The sequence below is a fragment of the Quercus lobata genome, chromosome 1 (assembly GCF_001633185.2).
Source record: "Quercus lobata isolate SW786 chromosome 1, ValleyOak3.0 Primary Assembly, whole genome shotgun sequence".
NCBI classification, from domain to species: Eukaryota; Viridiplantae; Streptophyta; class Magnoliopsida; order Fagales; family Fagaceae; genus Quercus; species Quercus lobata.
The window spans coordinates 34,812,198-34,825,677 of record NC_044904.1 but is presented as its reverse complement, the minus strand read 5'-3'; the positions used below and the strand labels follow the sequence as shown (position 1 = coordinate 34,825,677).

At 35.9% G+C, this 13,480-nt stretch overlaps 1 protein-coding gene across 27 annotated transcripts; it reads left to right on the top strand.

Annotated features, from left to right (window-relative positions):
- Positions 1 to 676: 676 nt before the first annotated feature.
- Positions 677 to 8,980, top strand: LOC115988370. 27 transcript variants are annotated; one of them, XR_004091486.1, is made up of 14 exons: positions 677 to 1,341; positions 1,480 to 2,031; positions 2,166 to 2,201; positions 2,464 to 2,616; positions 3,065 to 4,252; positions 4,387 to 4,467; positions 4,682 to 4,784; positions 5,249 to 5,360; positions 5,507 to 5,649; positions 5,941 to 6,028; positions 6,222 to 6,376; positions 7,205 to 7,282; positions 7,908 to 8,005; positions 8,240 to 8,980. XR_004091486.1 is itself a non-coding variant. In XM_031112007.1 (5 exons), the coding sequence occupies exons 2-5, from the start codon at positions 6,293 to 6,295 to the stop codon at positions 8,252 to 8,254; spliced, it is 309 nt and encodes a 102-aa protein (XP_030967867.1). In that variant the 5' UTR covers positions 5,664 to 6,028; positions 6,222 to 6,292; the 3' UTR covers positions 8,255 to 8,980. The 27 variants fall into 27 exon arrangements, 2 of the variants coding, with proteins under 2 accessions (XP_030967867.1, XP_030967862.1); XR_004091484.1 differs by having other exon boundaries at positions 677 to 2,031; positions 3,065 to 3,817; positions 3,906 to 3,961; XR_004091482.1 differs by having other exon boundaries at positions 677 to 2,031; positions 3,065 to 3,817; positions 3,906 to 3,965.
- Positions 8,981 to 13,480: the final 4,500 nt, after the last annotated feature.

Here is a 13,480-nt window from a genome sequence, read left to right as displayed (position 1 = left end):
AATCTTCTTCGACAACTCGTAAGTCTTTTGTTCGTGGGTTTCGAAAAGGTCGGGTCTTTGCCTTTCTTAACGAACTCGAAAAACGCGGCGGCATCTGCGGCGGGATCCGCGCTGCGCAAGGCGGTGTAGTCCAGCATCCCTCATCTTCATCGACGCCTAAGAAGATCGACGGCTGGGCTTTACGTTCGTCGCTGTCGAGTCGTCGTTCCGAATCACTCACACAGATTTCTCAGTTTTTTTGGGTTTTTTTTTTCCTGTATTCCTCACCAATCGGGTGGGGAGGCGTGATCTTTGTAGCTGCGTATCAATGGGTTTTTTTTTTTTTTTTTTTCTGAGGCGGAATGGTGCTGGGGCGTGAAGACTGAACAGATGAGAGTAGAGAGGAGAGGAGAACGTGTTTTTAGAAAAAGCTGATCAGTGGGTCCGGCTGCAGTGGAAATTGAATTTCATTTTATTTACCGTTGTGCCATAGAAACGCAATTTCATTGTTTAAAATGTGGTCCAAGCATGTTTCAAAAAGTATGTTTCAAACAGCTATTTTTGAGCAACTATTTTCAAACAACCATATTTTAAACACTATCACCAAACATATTGTTTTAAATTTTGGACACTAGTGTTCAGTGTTTAAACACTAAACACTATGTTTTCAGTTGGCAAACCAAACAGCCTCTAAAAATTCAAGACTGTAGTGCTTTGGAATCCTTGCAATTTGTGATGGATGAGGGAGGGGCTTCTTCAACTTCTTCTTTATTGATGAATGAGGAGAATCTTAGCTGCATTGGAAACAACAATGCATCTCTTCTTGGGCACTTGGAAATTTCTAATTGTCCATCCCTAAAATGCATATCAACAATAGTCGACCTAGCTACCATGCTTAAACGCCTTGATATTAAAGAATGCCCAAATCTAACATCTTTATCATCGAGAGACACGTTACCTACCACCCTTAAAGTCCTTAGGCTAGTGGATTGTCCAAAACTGGAGTTGGACAAGTTAAACAAGGATATTTTACTTGAACATCTTTTAATTGATGGTTGTGAAAAGCTTAGGTGCTTATCGAATAGCCTACACGAACTGTGTCACCTCAAAGAGATTGATATATACAAGTGTAATAGTATTATCTCTTTAGGAGATTTGCTCCCCACCAACTTGGAAAGTCTTGAAATCAAATACTGTGAGAAACTGGAGGCCTTGTCGAACAACATAAACAACCACTGTCACCTCAAAGAGATTGATATATTCAGGTGTAATAGTCTTATCTCTTTAGGATATTTGCTCCCCACCAACTTGAGAAGTCTTAAAATCAAAGACTGTGAGAAACTGGAGGCCTTGCCGAACAACATAAACAACCACTGTCACCTCAAAGAGATTGATATATTCAGGTGTAATAGTCTTGTCTCTTTAGGATATTTGCTCCCCACCAACTTGAGAAGTCTTAAAATCAAAGACTGTGAGAAACTGGAGGCCTTGCCGAACAACATACACAACCTCAACTTTCTGCAAGATTTATCAATATGTGACTGTCCAAGTATCATATCCTTTCCGGAAGAGGGTTTCCCCACCAACCTTAGACAGCTTTGGTTGTCAGGGGCGAATCTCTGTAAGCAAGTATTTGAGTTCGGACTGCACAGACTCACGTCGCTTACATATCTCTCGATTGCTAATGGAATTATGGATTCGTTTCCAGAAGAGGAAGATGGGAAGACGATGTTGATGTTGCCTACATCTCTCACTACCCTGAGGTTTTATAAGTTTCCAAATTTGTTATTCCTCTCCTGGAAGTTCTTTCAAAACCTCTCTGCACTTAAAGAAATTTCCATTGGTGCGTGCCCTAAACTCGCATATCTCTCAGAGAAGTGTTTTCCTCCTTCGCTTCAGCGATTTCATATATTATGGTTGTCCTGTGCTAAAACAAAACTGCGAGAAAGAGATAGGGATAATGTGGTCAAAGATTGTCAACATCCCTTGGGTTGAATTGATGGCCTGAAGCAGCAGAAATAATTTTGCAAAAGAGAGAGATCTTCCTTCCAGGTACAACGTTATTTCGTTTCATAATATTTCAGTTACAAGAATTTTTACGATTATACAATAAAATCCTCTCTGTTTGTGTATTTAAACAACATGATTTTAAAAATTCAGACCCTAACCCAAGCTAATTCTTGCAGTGTTGCAGTAGAGGCTAGCTTCAAAACTTGGAGGAGGTATGTAAATTTTGGCCCGTATATGTTCAATTTTTTTTTCCTTCTTTTAACAATTGAACTTCTGGCACCTTGAATTTTTCATACGTCTCTTATACTTGTAAGTTATTTGAATTATATGAAACCTTTATTCCTAACGGCATATAGCTGTTCGATGAAATGCCTGAAATAGATATTGTATTGTAAAATTTGAGAACCTTTAAAAATTAAGGATCCCATTTGCACAACAGGATGATTATTGTACCATGTAATGTGATGATTGCAGGTTACATATCATGTTGAGGAACAATGATAGGTGGATATGCACATAATGGCAGGATGGCTTTTTATAAATATGATGCCTGAGCAGCATGTCATTTTAACCAGAGATCATGCTTTGCACAGATGATCAAATTCTTACATGTGTTGCAGATGGCAGGTATTTCATAATATAAGTCTGATCAAGTACTCAATCTACATTAGCCAAAAATAAATTTTCATGTAGTATTAGAAAATATTTACATGTACAAGCCAGCCAATTAGGACAAAAGAAGAACAAACTTTTTTTTTAATCAACAGTTACTGTTAGTTCAAAGAGCCCTCTAATAAATCACACTTTTTTCATTGGTTCCAAAGCAATTTTGGCGTGCAATAAAATATCATAGTTTCATTGTAATGTGAACAGACCTTATATTAGAATGAAATAAACTAACTTGATCGTTCCAATAACTAATGTTGATCTTTACCATTTCATTAGTTTGAATCAGATCTCACTATCAGATTTGAATTTATTGAATCAAATTCCAGTAATAATTGGCTCTTAGTTTGGATGGAGAGATCCTCCATAGATGCTTGCATTTTTTCTTATGTTATTCTTGTTATTGTAGCCACTCCTTGTAAATTCAGGAATGTGACCATGTGGTCATGATCAAAAAGAAAAGGCTGGGAATCATTCTCTAAGAAGCTGTAAACCTACTGTGTGCAATTGGATACAATTTGGTGATTGTCAGGAGTGGCAAGTGTTGATCTTTGGTGGAGGTGGTGGGTTTGGAGCAGATAAGGTGCAAGCTTTGTCGGACAATTTGTGAAGCCTTATACTATGTACTTGTGAAAGGTGTGGCAGCTGCACTTGTACTCACGAATATGTATGGGGTTTACAGCCTTTGTTGTGGATTGAAAACATGAAGCTGTGAGATACATGCTGTTAACATATTGTTGTGTTGTGTTCCTAATCTTCTAAGCCTTGGTTTCATCAAGCTGTTGTCAATGCTGTGATAGTGCTTGATTATAGTAAGAAAATGGAGCAGCTTTGTAGGGAGGCTTACTTGTTAAAGAAGGACCAAGTTATCAAGCTGAGGGAAGTGTTGACAAGGATGGAAACTTCTGGTTATGCAGGATGTGATAAGAGATGAAGTTGGAAAGGTTCATGCTTGTTTTGCAAGGACAGAATGGGTAATGCTGTTACTGCTGGATTCTTTAGCTGTGAAAAAAATTCCAAATCCACTGCCTTCCTCCTCCTATTGAGACAAGCTCTGTGGCCTTGAAGCATATAAGAATTCAAAGTGTTTTTGTGCTCTCAACCGGCAAATAGCTGGAAAAACTTTTTGAAAACAGACAAAATCAAGACTGGTTGAGTGCAGGTGTTATTGGTGACCTTCAAAGTCTATTAACCAGTGTAAGAAATGTTGGCTCTAATAGGATTGATCCCAGAATTTTTTGTCATGTCAGGCACTATGCAAAGATGACATCAAACTGCTATATGAATATCTTTTGGTCCTCTGCTGGTAGGTAGGGGCTCTATTTTGGTCCTGTCTGTATTGAACCTTTTGCTGTGCTTGTGTCCTGTCTCCTTTTTATCTAACTAATGTTTTGTGTTGTGCCTAATCAAAGTTACTAGTTTGCACTATATAGTAAGGAATGTGGTTGACGTGCAACCAGTTTGACCAATTTGTTGGAAGATTTTTTTTTGAAACCTTAGTTTTAGGCTCAGTAATCAAACAATCTTGGCTTAAAAAATCATTCAGACTGCAGTACACATTGTGCTTGAAATCGCAGCTTTTCTTTCAACTACTATGGTGAGCTCGGTAATTTACTATATAGTTAGACCATCAATATATTTTTACCCTTCTAAATTTTTCTTAGTAGTGTTAGCACAGAAATTTCAGTGTTTGATTTGTTTATCTAACTCGAATTCATTTCAAGTTTTCAGGTACTCTTTGATGATGGATGGTTGCATTCATGACGGGCTAATTAGTAATACCCAACAGTACATTGATTTGTTGGATTCTAGGTGAGATGATCACATTAGCTGAATTTGGGGATCTGGTAAAAATAATAAAAACATTTTTTCATAGCTTCTCATTATTGTTAACTCAGAAGGCTAACTGGAATACTGAATTTTGATCAATAAGGAAGACACAAATTGAATCTCTCCATGGGATGATGGGTTTAATTTTGATTTTTTTTTTTTTTTCAAACTTCTTAGAGTTCATGTTCATTTTCAGCAATTTCACAAAAGACCTATGAAAGAAAGGCGAGAAGGAGAATAGAGGTGTGCTCTGTAATTGACAAACATTCCTCTCAGTTTGCACGTTCAGCCATGTTCAGGTTATTAATAGTTTCATCTTTTTTTACTTATGATCGATCTTGACGAATTTTGAGGCATAGATTATAGTATTATACCCTTCCACTACACTACCTGAGCCATCAATTATAACTTATTTATTAGTTCATTGAGTTAACCTATATTATTAGGAGGTACTTTTCTGCATTTTTTTCTTTTAATGAAACAAAACAGCTTATTAGTAAGGATACATTCCCTAACACGAGAATGAGATATAATTTTGAGAAAAAAAAGAGAAAGAAATTATATCATGGTGAATGTACAGAGTTGTCCCAAAGACTAATTATATGATAGATACAAGTGTTAGATAGGAATGAAAAACTTTGGCTTCATATTTCTATTTCTTTAATGTGGATTGGAAGGGTCATCATAACCCAACATGGATTTTTGTAAATTTTACTAAAGCAAGATGATAGTTGTCACTGAATTTTTCATTGAAAATTTTCAGGAATGTTTTTCATTGGTTGTACTGTTTAAAGGAGGCCAACCTGTTAATCATATATGTGCTAAACCAGTGAGAACATGGAAACAATAATATTTGAACTCAGTTTGCAAGTCTGGTAATCACAAATATTTTCCTTATCTTCTTTTCATGTTTAAGTATATATATGCCTCAAATCAAAAAAAAAAAAAAAAAAAGAAGTATATATATGCCTTTGTCTGCTTGTTCTGCCTGTTTCCTTATTGGTCTCGGTGAATAGTACAGTGCGTCCACTTCCTCGCTAAATGATTTGATCTTGAAGTCGTCCACAGGCATCTGCAATTCCAATATGAGACAATTGGAAGAAAAAGTTCCATAAGGCAATAAATGCTCTCTTCATTTTTGTGTGGATTCCCTGCCCCTTAGTTGTACGTATCATAAACTCACTTGTAATAGAATTGGGAGGAACATTCAAAGCACCTATGCAAACTTTACCAACTCGTCTCTCTGATATATATATATATATATATATATATTAAAAATCCACTGTTATTTGCTATCACAATATTGTAGTTAAAGAATTTGTTGATGTAGAATGCTAAATCCGCCAAAATACCCAAAATGAATGAAAAAAATCCTCTTCTTTCCTCCATGTGTGTAATTAGACAATGTGACTTTTAAATCTAGAACCTTAACCTCTTATTTTCTAATTCTTGCAGTGGGGCAGTAGAGGCTAGCTTCTGAACTCCTAAAAGCTTTTCTTGAATTTCAAAACTTGGAGATATGTAAAATTTTGGATTATGTTATGTACTCTCATTTTTCTTCTTCTCCTTTTTCCCTCTTAACAATTGAACTTATGGCACTGTATTTTTGGCTCATTAACATCTCTTATGGTTTATGAATTATTTGAATTGTGTGAACCTCTTATACCTAAGGACATGTAGCTGTTTGATGAAATTCCTAAAGGAGATGTTTTATCTTGGAATTTGAATGATTGTAGATTATATATCATATTGTGGAAGACGATGATTAGTGGAAATGCACAAAATGACAGGATAGCTTTTTAATAAGATGCCTGAGCAGAATGTTATTTTTACCGAAGATCGTGCTTTGCAAGGATATTCAAGCGTTGTCACCTGTGCTATAGATGGGCAGGTATTTCATTTGTTCCAAATCACCGTCACCCCACCATTCCTTAACTTACGCTGATTTTTTTTTTAAATATTTTTTAGATAGTTGTTGTATGATGAATAAGGAAGCAGGACACTCTTGGTTATACAAATTTGACGATTGCTCACATTGTTTTCGTTTAATCTCAATTTAATCTCATTTCTCAAATTGTTTTCGTTTGCTCTTAATAATAATAATTTTCCTTTTTGTGAACTCTGGACATTTATAATTACAACATTTCGTTCATTTTAGCTGATACATGCTCAGATTTTTGCAAGTGGAGAGCAAACTACATTTCTTGTCAAACATCAGGGACAAGCTTATAAGTTTCCTATTGAGCCTAGGAGTCCCCATATATTTCAGCTCGTAATTTTAGCTGAGACTTGCACATATTCTGGAATGGAGTGCAAACTACTTTAATTGTTGATAATGTAGTCACATATGGAGGCTTTCCAATAGAGAATGAATTCTTTGCTCCATCAATCAGTTCCTTGACTCTACTTGTTTTTGCCAATTATCCTAAACTTTTTAAAATTAGATGACCAATTGATCTCCAGCATGGTATGCTAATGGACAGTTGTAAATGGAAGTCCCTTGGCATTTTTGCATTGTGCTTTTTAGGGGATCTCTACTTTTTAATCTAATCAATATCTGTTATAGTTTGTTTTTGAAATAAAGTTTTTTCTTTTTATAATAAATTTAAAACTTGATCAATAAGGAAGACACATTGATTGAGTATGCTCTTTGGGATACTAGTATAATTTTCATTGTGTGTGTGTGTTTTCCCCTTTCTGAGCTCATGACCATTTTCAGGGATTTCACAATGGAAATATGGAAAGAGGGCCAGAAGGAGAGGGGAGGTTGGACCGTAATTCACAAATATTCTTCTCAGTGTGTACCTGCCCTCTTTTGTAAAGCTGATTCCACTTCATGTTGTTTACTATTATCACTTATTTGTATTTATGATCCTTCTTTACTTGGTTAATTCTTCAGCCACAGATTAAAACCTTCCCACTATACTGCCATATATGTAACCTACTTCATAACTCCATTCAATAAACATATACTGAAAGGAGGGCTTTTCGGCAGCTACTAAATGAAAGAAAAATGCATTTTAGTAAGGCGTAGTTTCCCAAAGCTATGTATAAAATTGAAAAACAATACTCAAGAACCTGAATATGCAGAGTTTCAGAAACAAACGCTAAGCATATGACAGATTTTAGTTTTAGACAGAAAATGGGAAACTTTCTACATATTTCTTGTTTGAACTAAATTTTAGTTAATTTTGGTACTGCGGTTGATTCACCTGATTATATTCCAGTGGAAAGAACCTTCCATGCTATTATATGAACTTTAGAAGCAAAAATTCATGGCTGATGGTAGCTCTTGTTGAATACTCAAGGCATATCTTATTTGCTGACTGTTTAATTTTTTCTTTTTCCATTTCTTTTCTGTTTTATTTTTCGATGTTCCTCTCCACTGGCCATTCTATGGACTGCTCGGCATTGTGGCACAGTCTCCAGAGGAATTAAAGAGCAATGGGAGGAGGCATTCTGGTCTGACAGAGCCAAAAACCTAATCGACTTTTCCACCCGTGTTTATGTAAATAAAAATGTAAGTGCCCCTTTCTTGACCTTGTTCATCTTTTGAAACACCATCAAGTTAGAGATAACTTATTGAAATTTTTGTTGAATTCATTTTTTTTTTTTTTTTTTTTCATTTTCAAAGTTTTGTCTCTTTAGTTTAGTGTATGCTATAGTACCTTCTTTCCCATAAATATAACATAGCAGTATTGTATTAAAAACCAAGACTCATAGTTGTAACTTAATTTTCGTTGTAAACTTTTAGGCAAGTTTTTCATAGGTAATTCGACCTGAAGGATGCAAACCAGTTGTTGACCCAAAGTTTTATCTCTACGGATGATGATCCTTTTTCTTCTGCTATTCATGCTATTATAGCCACTCTGTGTGCTATTTCGAAATGCTGGAATATGGGACACGTTTGGAGGGAAGGTTGTCATGCTTCTCATGCTCTTAACTATTACTGTCACATGATCAAGATCTGTCAAGAAGCAATGGTTGGGAATCATTTTAATGAGAACCTCCTATGTGCAATTGGATATGATTTGTAGATTGTTGGGCATGGCAAGTGGGAGTTAATACCAAAAGAAAGAGTTGCTGGTGAGGTGTAGGCTTTGTCAGACAATTCAGAAACCTTATCTTATGTACATATGAAAGGTGTGCACTGCACTTGTAGTTATTAGTAGCCTCTGAGGTTTGCAGCTTTTGTTGTGGAAGTGGGAGAGACAAGATGTTAACGAAGACATCGCTTTGCTGCGTATGCGATTTTTAAGCTATAGTTTCGTTAAGCCCCTAGTCAAATGCCCACTAATTCTTGGCTTGCCAATTCTACATCTTCATTTTTTCTGCTATAGCCTAGTCCTCTTTGTAATGTGACTTTTATGTTAAACATCATATGTACCATTGAGGTATTTTTAAGCTGTTTTTTGACTTCGTCTAAAAGAAAGCAAGCTTACCAGTTTACAAAATATAGTTAAGGATGCAGTTGACTTGCCTCCAGTTTGACCAATGTGTTGAAATTTGTTCTTTGAAATTTTGTCTCAACCATCAAAAAATCTTGCCTTAAAATATCATTTGGACTGCATCAGACATTGTGCTTGAAATTATAACTTTAAGATCTACCATCTTTTGGACTGTAATTTACTATTCTTAAGACCATCATCATTATTTTCAAAATTTTTCTAGACAGTGAAAGTGCATAAATTTTAGCCTTTACTATGTAGTTTTATCCAACTCAATTTCATTTCAAAATTTTTCTAGACAGAGAACCTGAAATGATCTCTTGCTGAATATGCAGAGTTTTTTCAAAACAAACTCTGGTTATAGGATATATATAAAATCTAGCTAGGAATGGGGAACTTTGGCTTCATATTTCTACTTGTTTGATCTAAATCTATGTTCATTTCAATATGGTGAGATGCTTCACCTTATTTTATTTAAGTGGAAATAAAATTTATTTGATGCGGGAGATGCAAGAAAATTATTATTTAGTATTATTTATGTTTGTTAGTCAATTGTATTTTTATGTTTTAGGTCCTATTGTTATTAGTATTTTAATTTAGAAGCAAGGGTATTTTTGTAGTAAGGCAATTAGGGTTTCCTAGCCAATTAGAATTAGGGTTTAGTAATCCTTTATAAGTAACCTATTGTACTCCTTGAGGAGGGAGTTGATATTTTGATGAATGAAAACAATGGTCGTTTGGTCTTTCTTTGGTCTGTCTAGGTCTACCCTAGGTGTTGACTCTTAGTGGTTTCCTTGCTTGGTGCTGATTCCAAGCAAGGCCTAGGTGCTGACTCCTAGGTCATATCATTTATTTTTCCGTTATTTCAGTTTTATTCTAGTTGTCTTGCATCAGTTTTGGTAACAGAGCAAACTTCCGGTCCATACAACACAACCTTAGACAACCAATAGAAAGCAAAACCATCAAATATGTCAGTACCTTTCAAATATTTGCCCCATGAGATCTTGAACAGGCCCAAACCAGCCTTGGCAATTCGTGTATACCCCGCAGCCCCACGAGTTTATCATCCCCAAGCCAACAGAAAAGCCAGTGATGCATCCCAAGCCGGTGACCACCATCTGTGCCCGCCTCTGATCACAGAACCCACAACCCACAAACCAAAAAAAAAACCACGTCAAGACCCATCGGAAGCCTCGACTCACCACCGTTGAGATTGACCCACTAGCCGTCGAAACCCATAGACCAGCACTTAGCCGCCGTTGACCCATCAGCCACCGCTGTCGACACCATCTTCACCTTCAACTACCACCGCTGAGGACGTCGACCACCACCGATGCCAAGACCCAAGACATCGTGCCACCACTCCTCTACGATTCAAGCCGCCGCTGTCTTCCCCGTCTTCGCGCCGCCACAACCGTCGATCCCAAGCACTGCGTCCATCACCGAGCCTCTTTTCAGTTTAGAGAATGTTGTCTCTTTTAGTTTCTATGGTTTCCTTTTTTTAAAAGTCTGTCCTGTAGTTTGCGTTCTTTTTAAGTCTATTGTTTGCTTTCTTTAAGTCTGTAGTTCCTTCAGTCTAGCAGAGTATTTTATTATTTTGCAAAAAAAAAAAAAAAAAAAAAAAAAAAGAAAAAAAAAAGACCAAGTAGAGTCCAGGCCCGTGACAGACTAGTCCAAGCCCAGTTCCAGCACTACCTGTCCAGAGAACATCACAGCAGCCCAGGTTCTTGTTCGAACTCCAAACTATTTTTTGTCGCACTATTTTAGAGAATCATGGAAATATTAGAAGCACCTTATTTTGATGGTTATGAAGCTTATCCACGAGATTTTGTCAACTGGATGAATGGGATGGAGCAATTCTTTGAGCAAGCAAATTTTGCAAATAACATAAAGGTTAGGTATGCCAAGTCGAAGTTAATAGGTAAAGCACAGAGGTTTTGGGAGAATCTTGAACATTTCCGTTATATGGATTATGAACCTGCCATTACTGTGTGGGAAGATATGAAAGAAAAGCTTTGTGATGAGTATTTGTCACCATACTATCGAGCTAAGTATCTACCCCAATCTTAGTGTGGTACTTTTCAAGTTGAAGCAAATGCGATGAATCCTCATCCTCATCCAATATCTTGTCCTCAGCGCACTTTTGAACAATCTACCAAGGACTTATCTACCAGAAAAGTAATGGAATTAACTGTAAAGCTCATGAAAGAGATTCAAGACAGGGTTACTCATATGAAGCAAATGAAGACTAAACCCGATTCAATTGGGAAACCAAGGATAATTGATCACAATGAACTTATTGCTGCCCCCATAGAAGACAACATTGATGGTGATATCTTGGTCGTGGAGAATCCTCCAGCAACACCAAAGCCTAATGTTGACATAGACGTACATGCCTCAACAAGTGTTGCTTTAACAAGCGTGTAAGGAAATGAATCTATTGAAGAATAGCAAGGTGAAAAGATGGCGCCTAAAGAGAGTATTATGTTAGAGGGTGCACATGATGTGAAAGTTGAAGTTGTTGAAACCCTCCACAGTCCTTGAAGATCTACATCTTGGTGAAGTAGAAGAGGTTAAAACCACAGTGCTTCCTATGGTTCATAAGGTTCAATAAGAGATTATACTGATTCCACACATTGATTTTGTTATTCCAAATAAGTTTGATGTTGTGGAATTCAAGGTTTTCGTTTTCCCTGTGCTCCCTAAGGTGATTTCAGACTTGAAGCAAGTGTTATTTATCAGCATCCTAATCCTTAAATGTTTTAAAACTCGAGGTCGAGTTTTCTCCAACCAGAGGAGAATGATGCGAGAGATGCAAGAAAATTATTATTTAGTATTATTTATGTTTGTTAGTCAATTGTATTTTTATGTTTTAGGTCCTATTAGTTTATTGGGTTATTAGTATTTTAATTTAGAAGCAAGGGTATTTTTGTAATAAGGCAATTAGGGTTTCCTAGCAATTAGAACTAGGGTTTAGTAATCCTTTATAAGCAATCTATTGTACTCCTTGAGGAGGGAGTTGATATTTTGATGAATGAAAACAATGGCCGTTTGGTCTTTCTTTGGTTTGGTGCTGACTCCAAGTCTACCCTAGGTGTTGACTCCTAGTGGTTTCCCCGCTTGGTGCTGACTCCAAGCAAGGCCTAGGTGCTGACTCTTAGGTCATATAATTTATTTTTCCGTTATTTCAGTTTTATTCTGGTTGTCCTGCGTCATTATTGTTGATAATAAATCTGGTAGAATGCTCAGGTAAAATATATGAAATTTTCTAACTGTTTAAGCTTTCATTTTCCTTTTTTTTTTTTCTTCCATTTTCTTTTTCAAGTAAGACGACATTTTGGGCTTCAAAGGTCAAACAACTAACTAATTGACTTTCTTTTGTCATCGTGAAAAAAAAAATGTCAGTTTCTTTTATCTCATTGGTCTTTCAAAAAACCAGAAAGTTAAACTCCTAAAAATTTGTGATCATAACATGTTTCCATTTCAACATGTGTCTTTAATTTATTGTATCTTCATTTCCATAAATGTCACATGGATGTATAGAAAAAAAAAAAAATTAACCTAGGTCTTAGATGTCACTGCATTTTTTATTATTTGTTAACCTTCAGGTGGGTTTTTCATTGATCATTTGACATCAAGGAGGCTAAGCAATTATATGGATGTTCTGAACCATTAAGAACATAAAAATGACAAGGCAATTCAACTCATTTTGCAAGTATGATATTCAAAAAATATTTTTCTTGTCTTCATTTCATGTTAAGTACATACACGACAATTGAAATTCAATTATTTTGATTTTGCAGGTTTCTGAATAAAACCTTTTTGATTTGATTCTCAATAAATTTAGAGAGAGAGAGAGAAAGAGGAAGTGTTGGAGCATTGAGAACATGGATCATTTTGCAACTTTAGTAATTACATTTTACAATATTTTTTCTTGTCCTCATTTCATATTTTGTATATAAGAATGCCACTGCTTTGTTTGTTTTGTTACTTCTTGTTCGGTCTTGGTGAATAGTATACTGGCTCCACCTCCTCACTAATTGATTTGATCTTGATTTCCTCTACAGGCATAGGCATCTAAATTCTGCAATTCCAATTAGAGGGTTTTGGACTTCATCCACTAGCCTGTCCATCAAATATATCCCTAAACACCAATTCCAATGGGCTTTCAGAAACACACCCTCTTAGGAATATGCTATAAATTAGAAGAAATGAATTTTTTATTTTACAAACGAAAACTACTAGGAAATATGCACACTTTAAAACCTAGTATAGATGTATCATTATGACAATCATATGAATGTAAAATTCATAATTGGAAACCTATATGATGATGATAATCCATTACTGTAGCACTTGTTTTCTACTATATATTCTAATGAGTATATGAAAGGCTTGAAGAAACTGAAGAAACAAGAAATAAAACATTTAAGAGTTGGAATGTCTCAAGCAATTTCATGACATCTACCAATGTCACTTTGCCATTCAAAATTGAAGCATTTTTATTAAAGAAACCAACAAACAGCAGCCGAAGAGAACAGTATCAC

Coding starts and splice junctions, on each gene's coding strand:
- LOC115988370 (XM_031112007.1), top strand. CDS start 6,293: ATGCCTGAGCAGAATGTTATTTTTACCGAAGATCGTGCTTTGCAAGGA. Junction 6,377..7,204: donor CCTGTGCTATAGATGGGCAG/GTATTTCATTTG, acceptor GACCATTTTCAG/GGATTTCACAATGGAAATAT. Junction 7,283..7,873: donor ATTCACAAATATTCTTCTCA/GTGTGTACCTGC, acceptor TCCTCTCCACTG/GCCATTCTATGGACTGCTCG.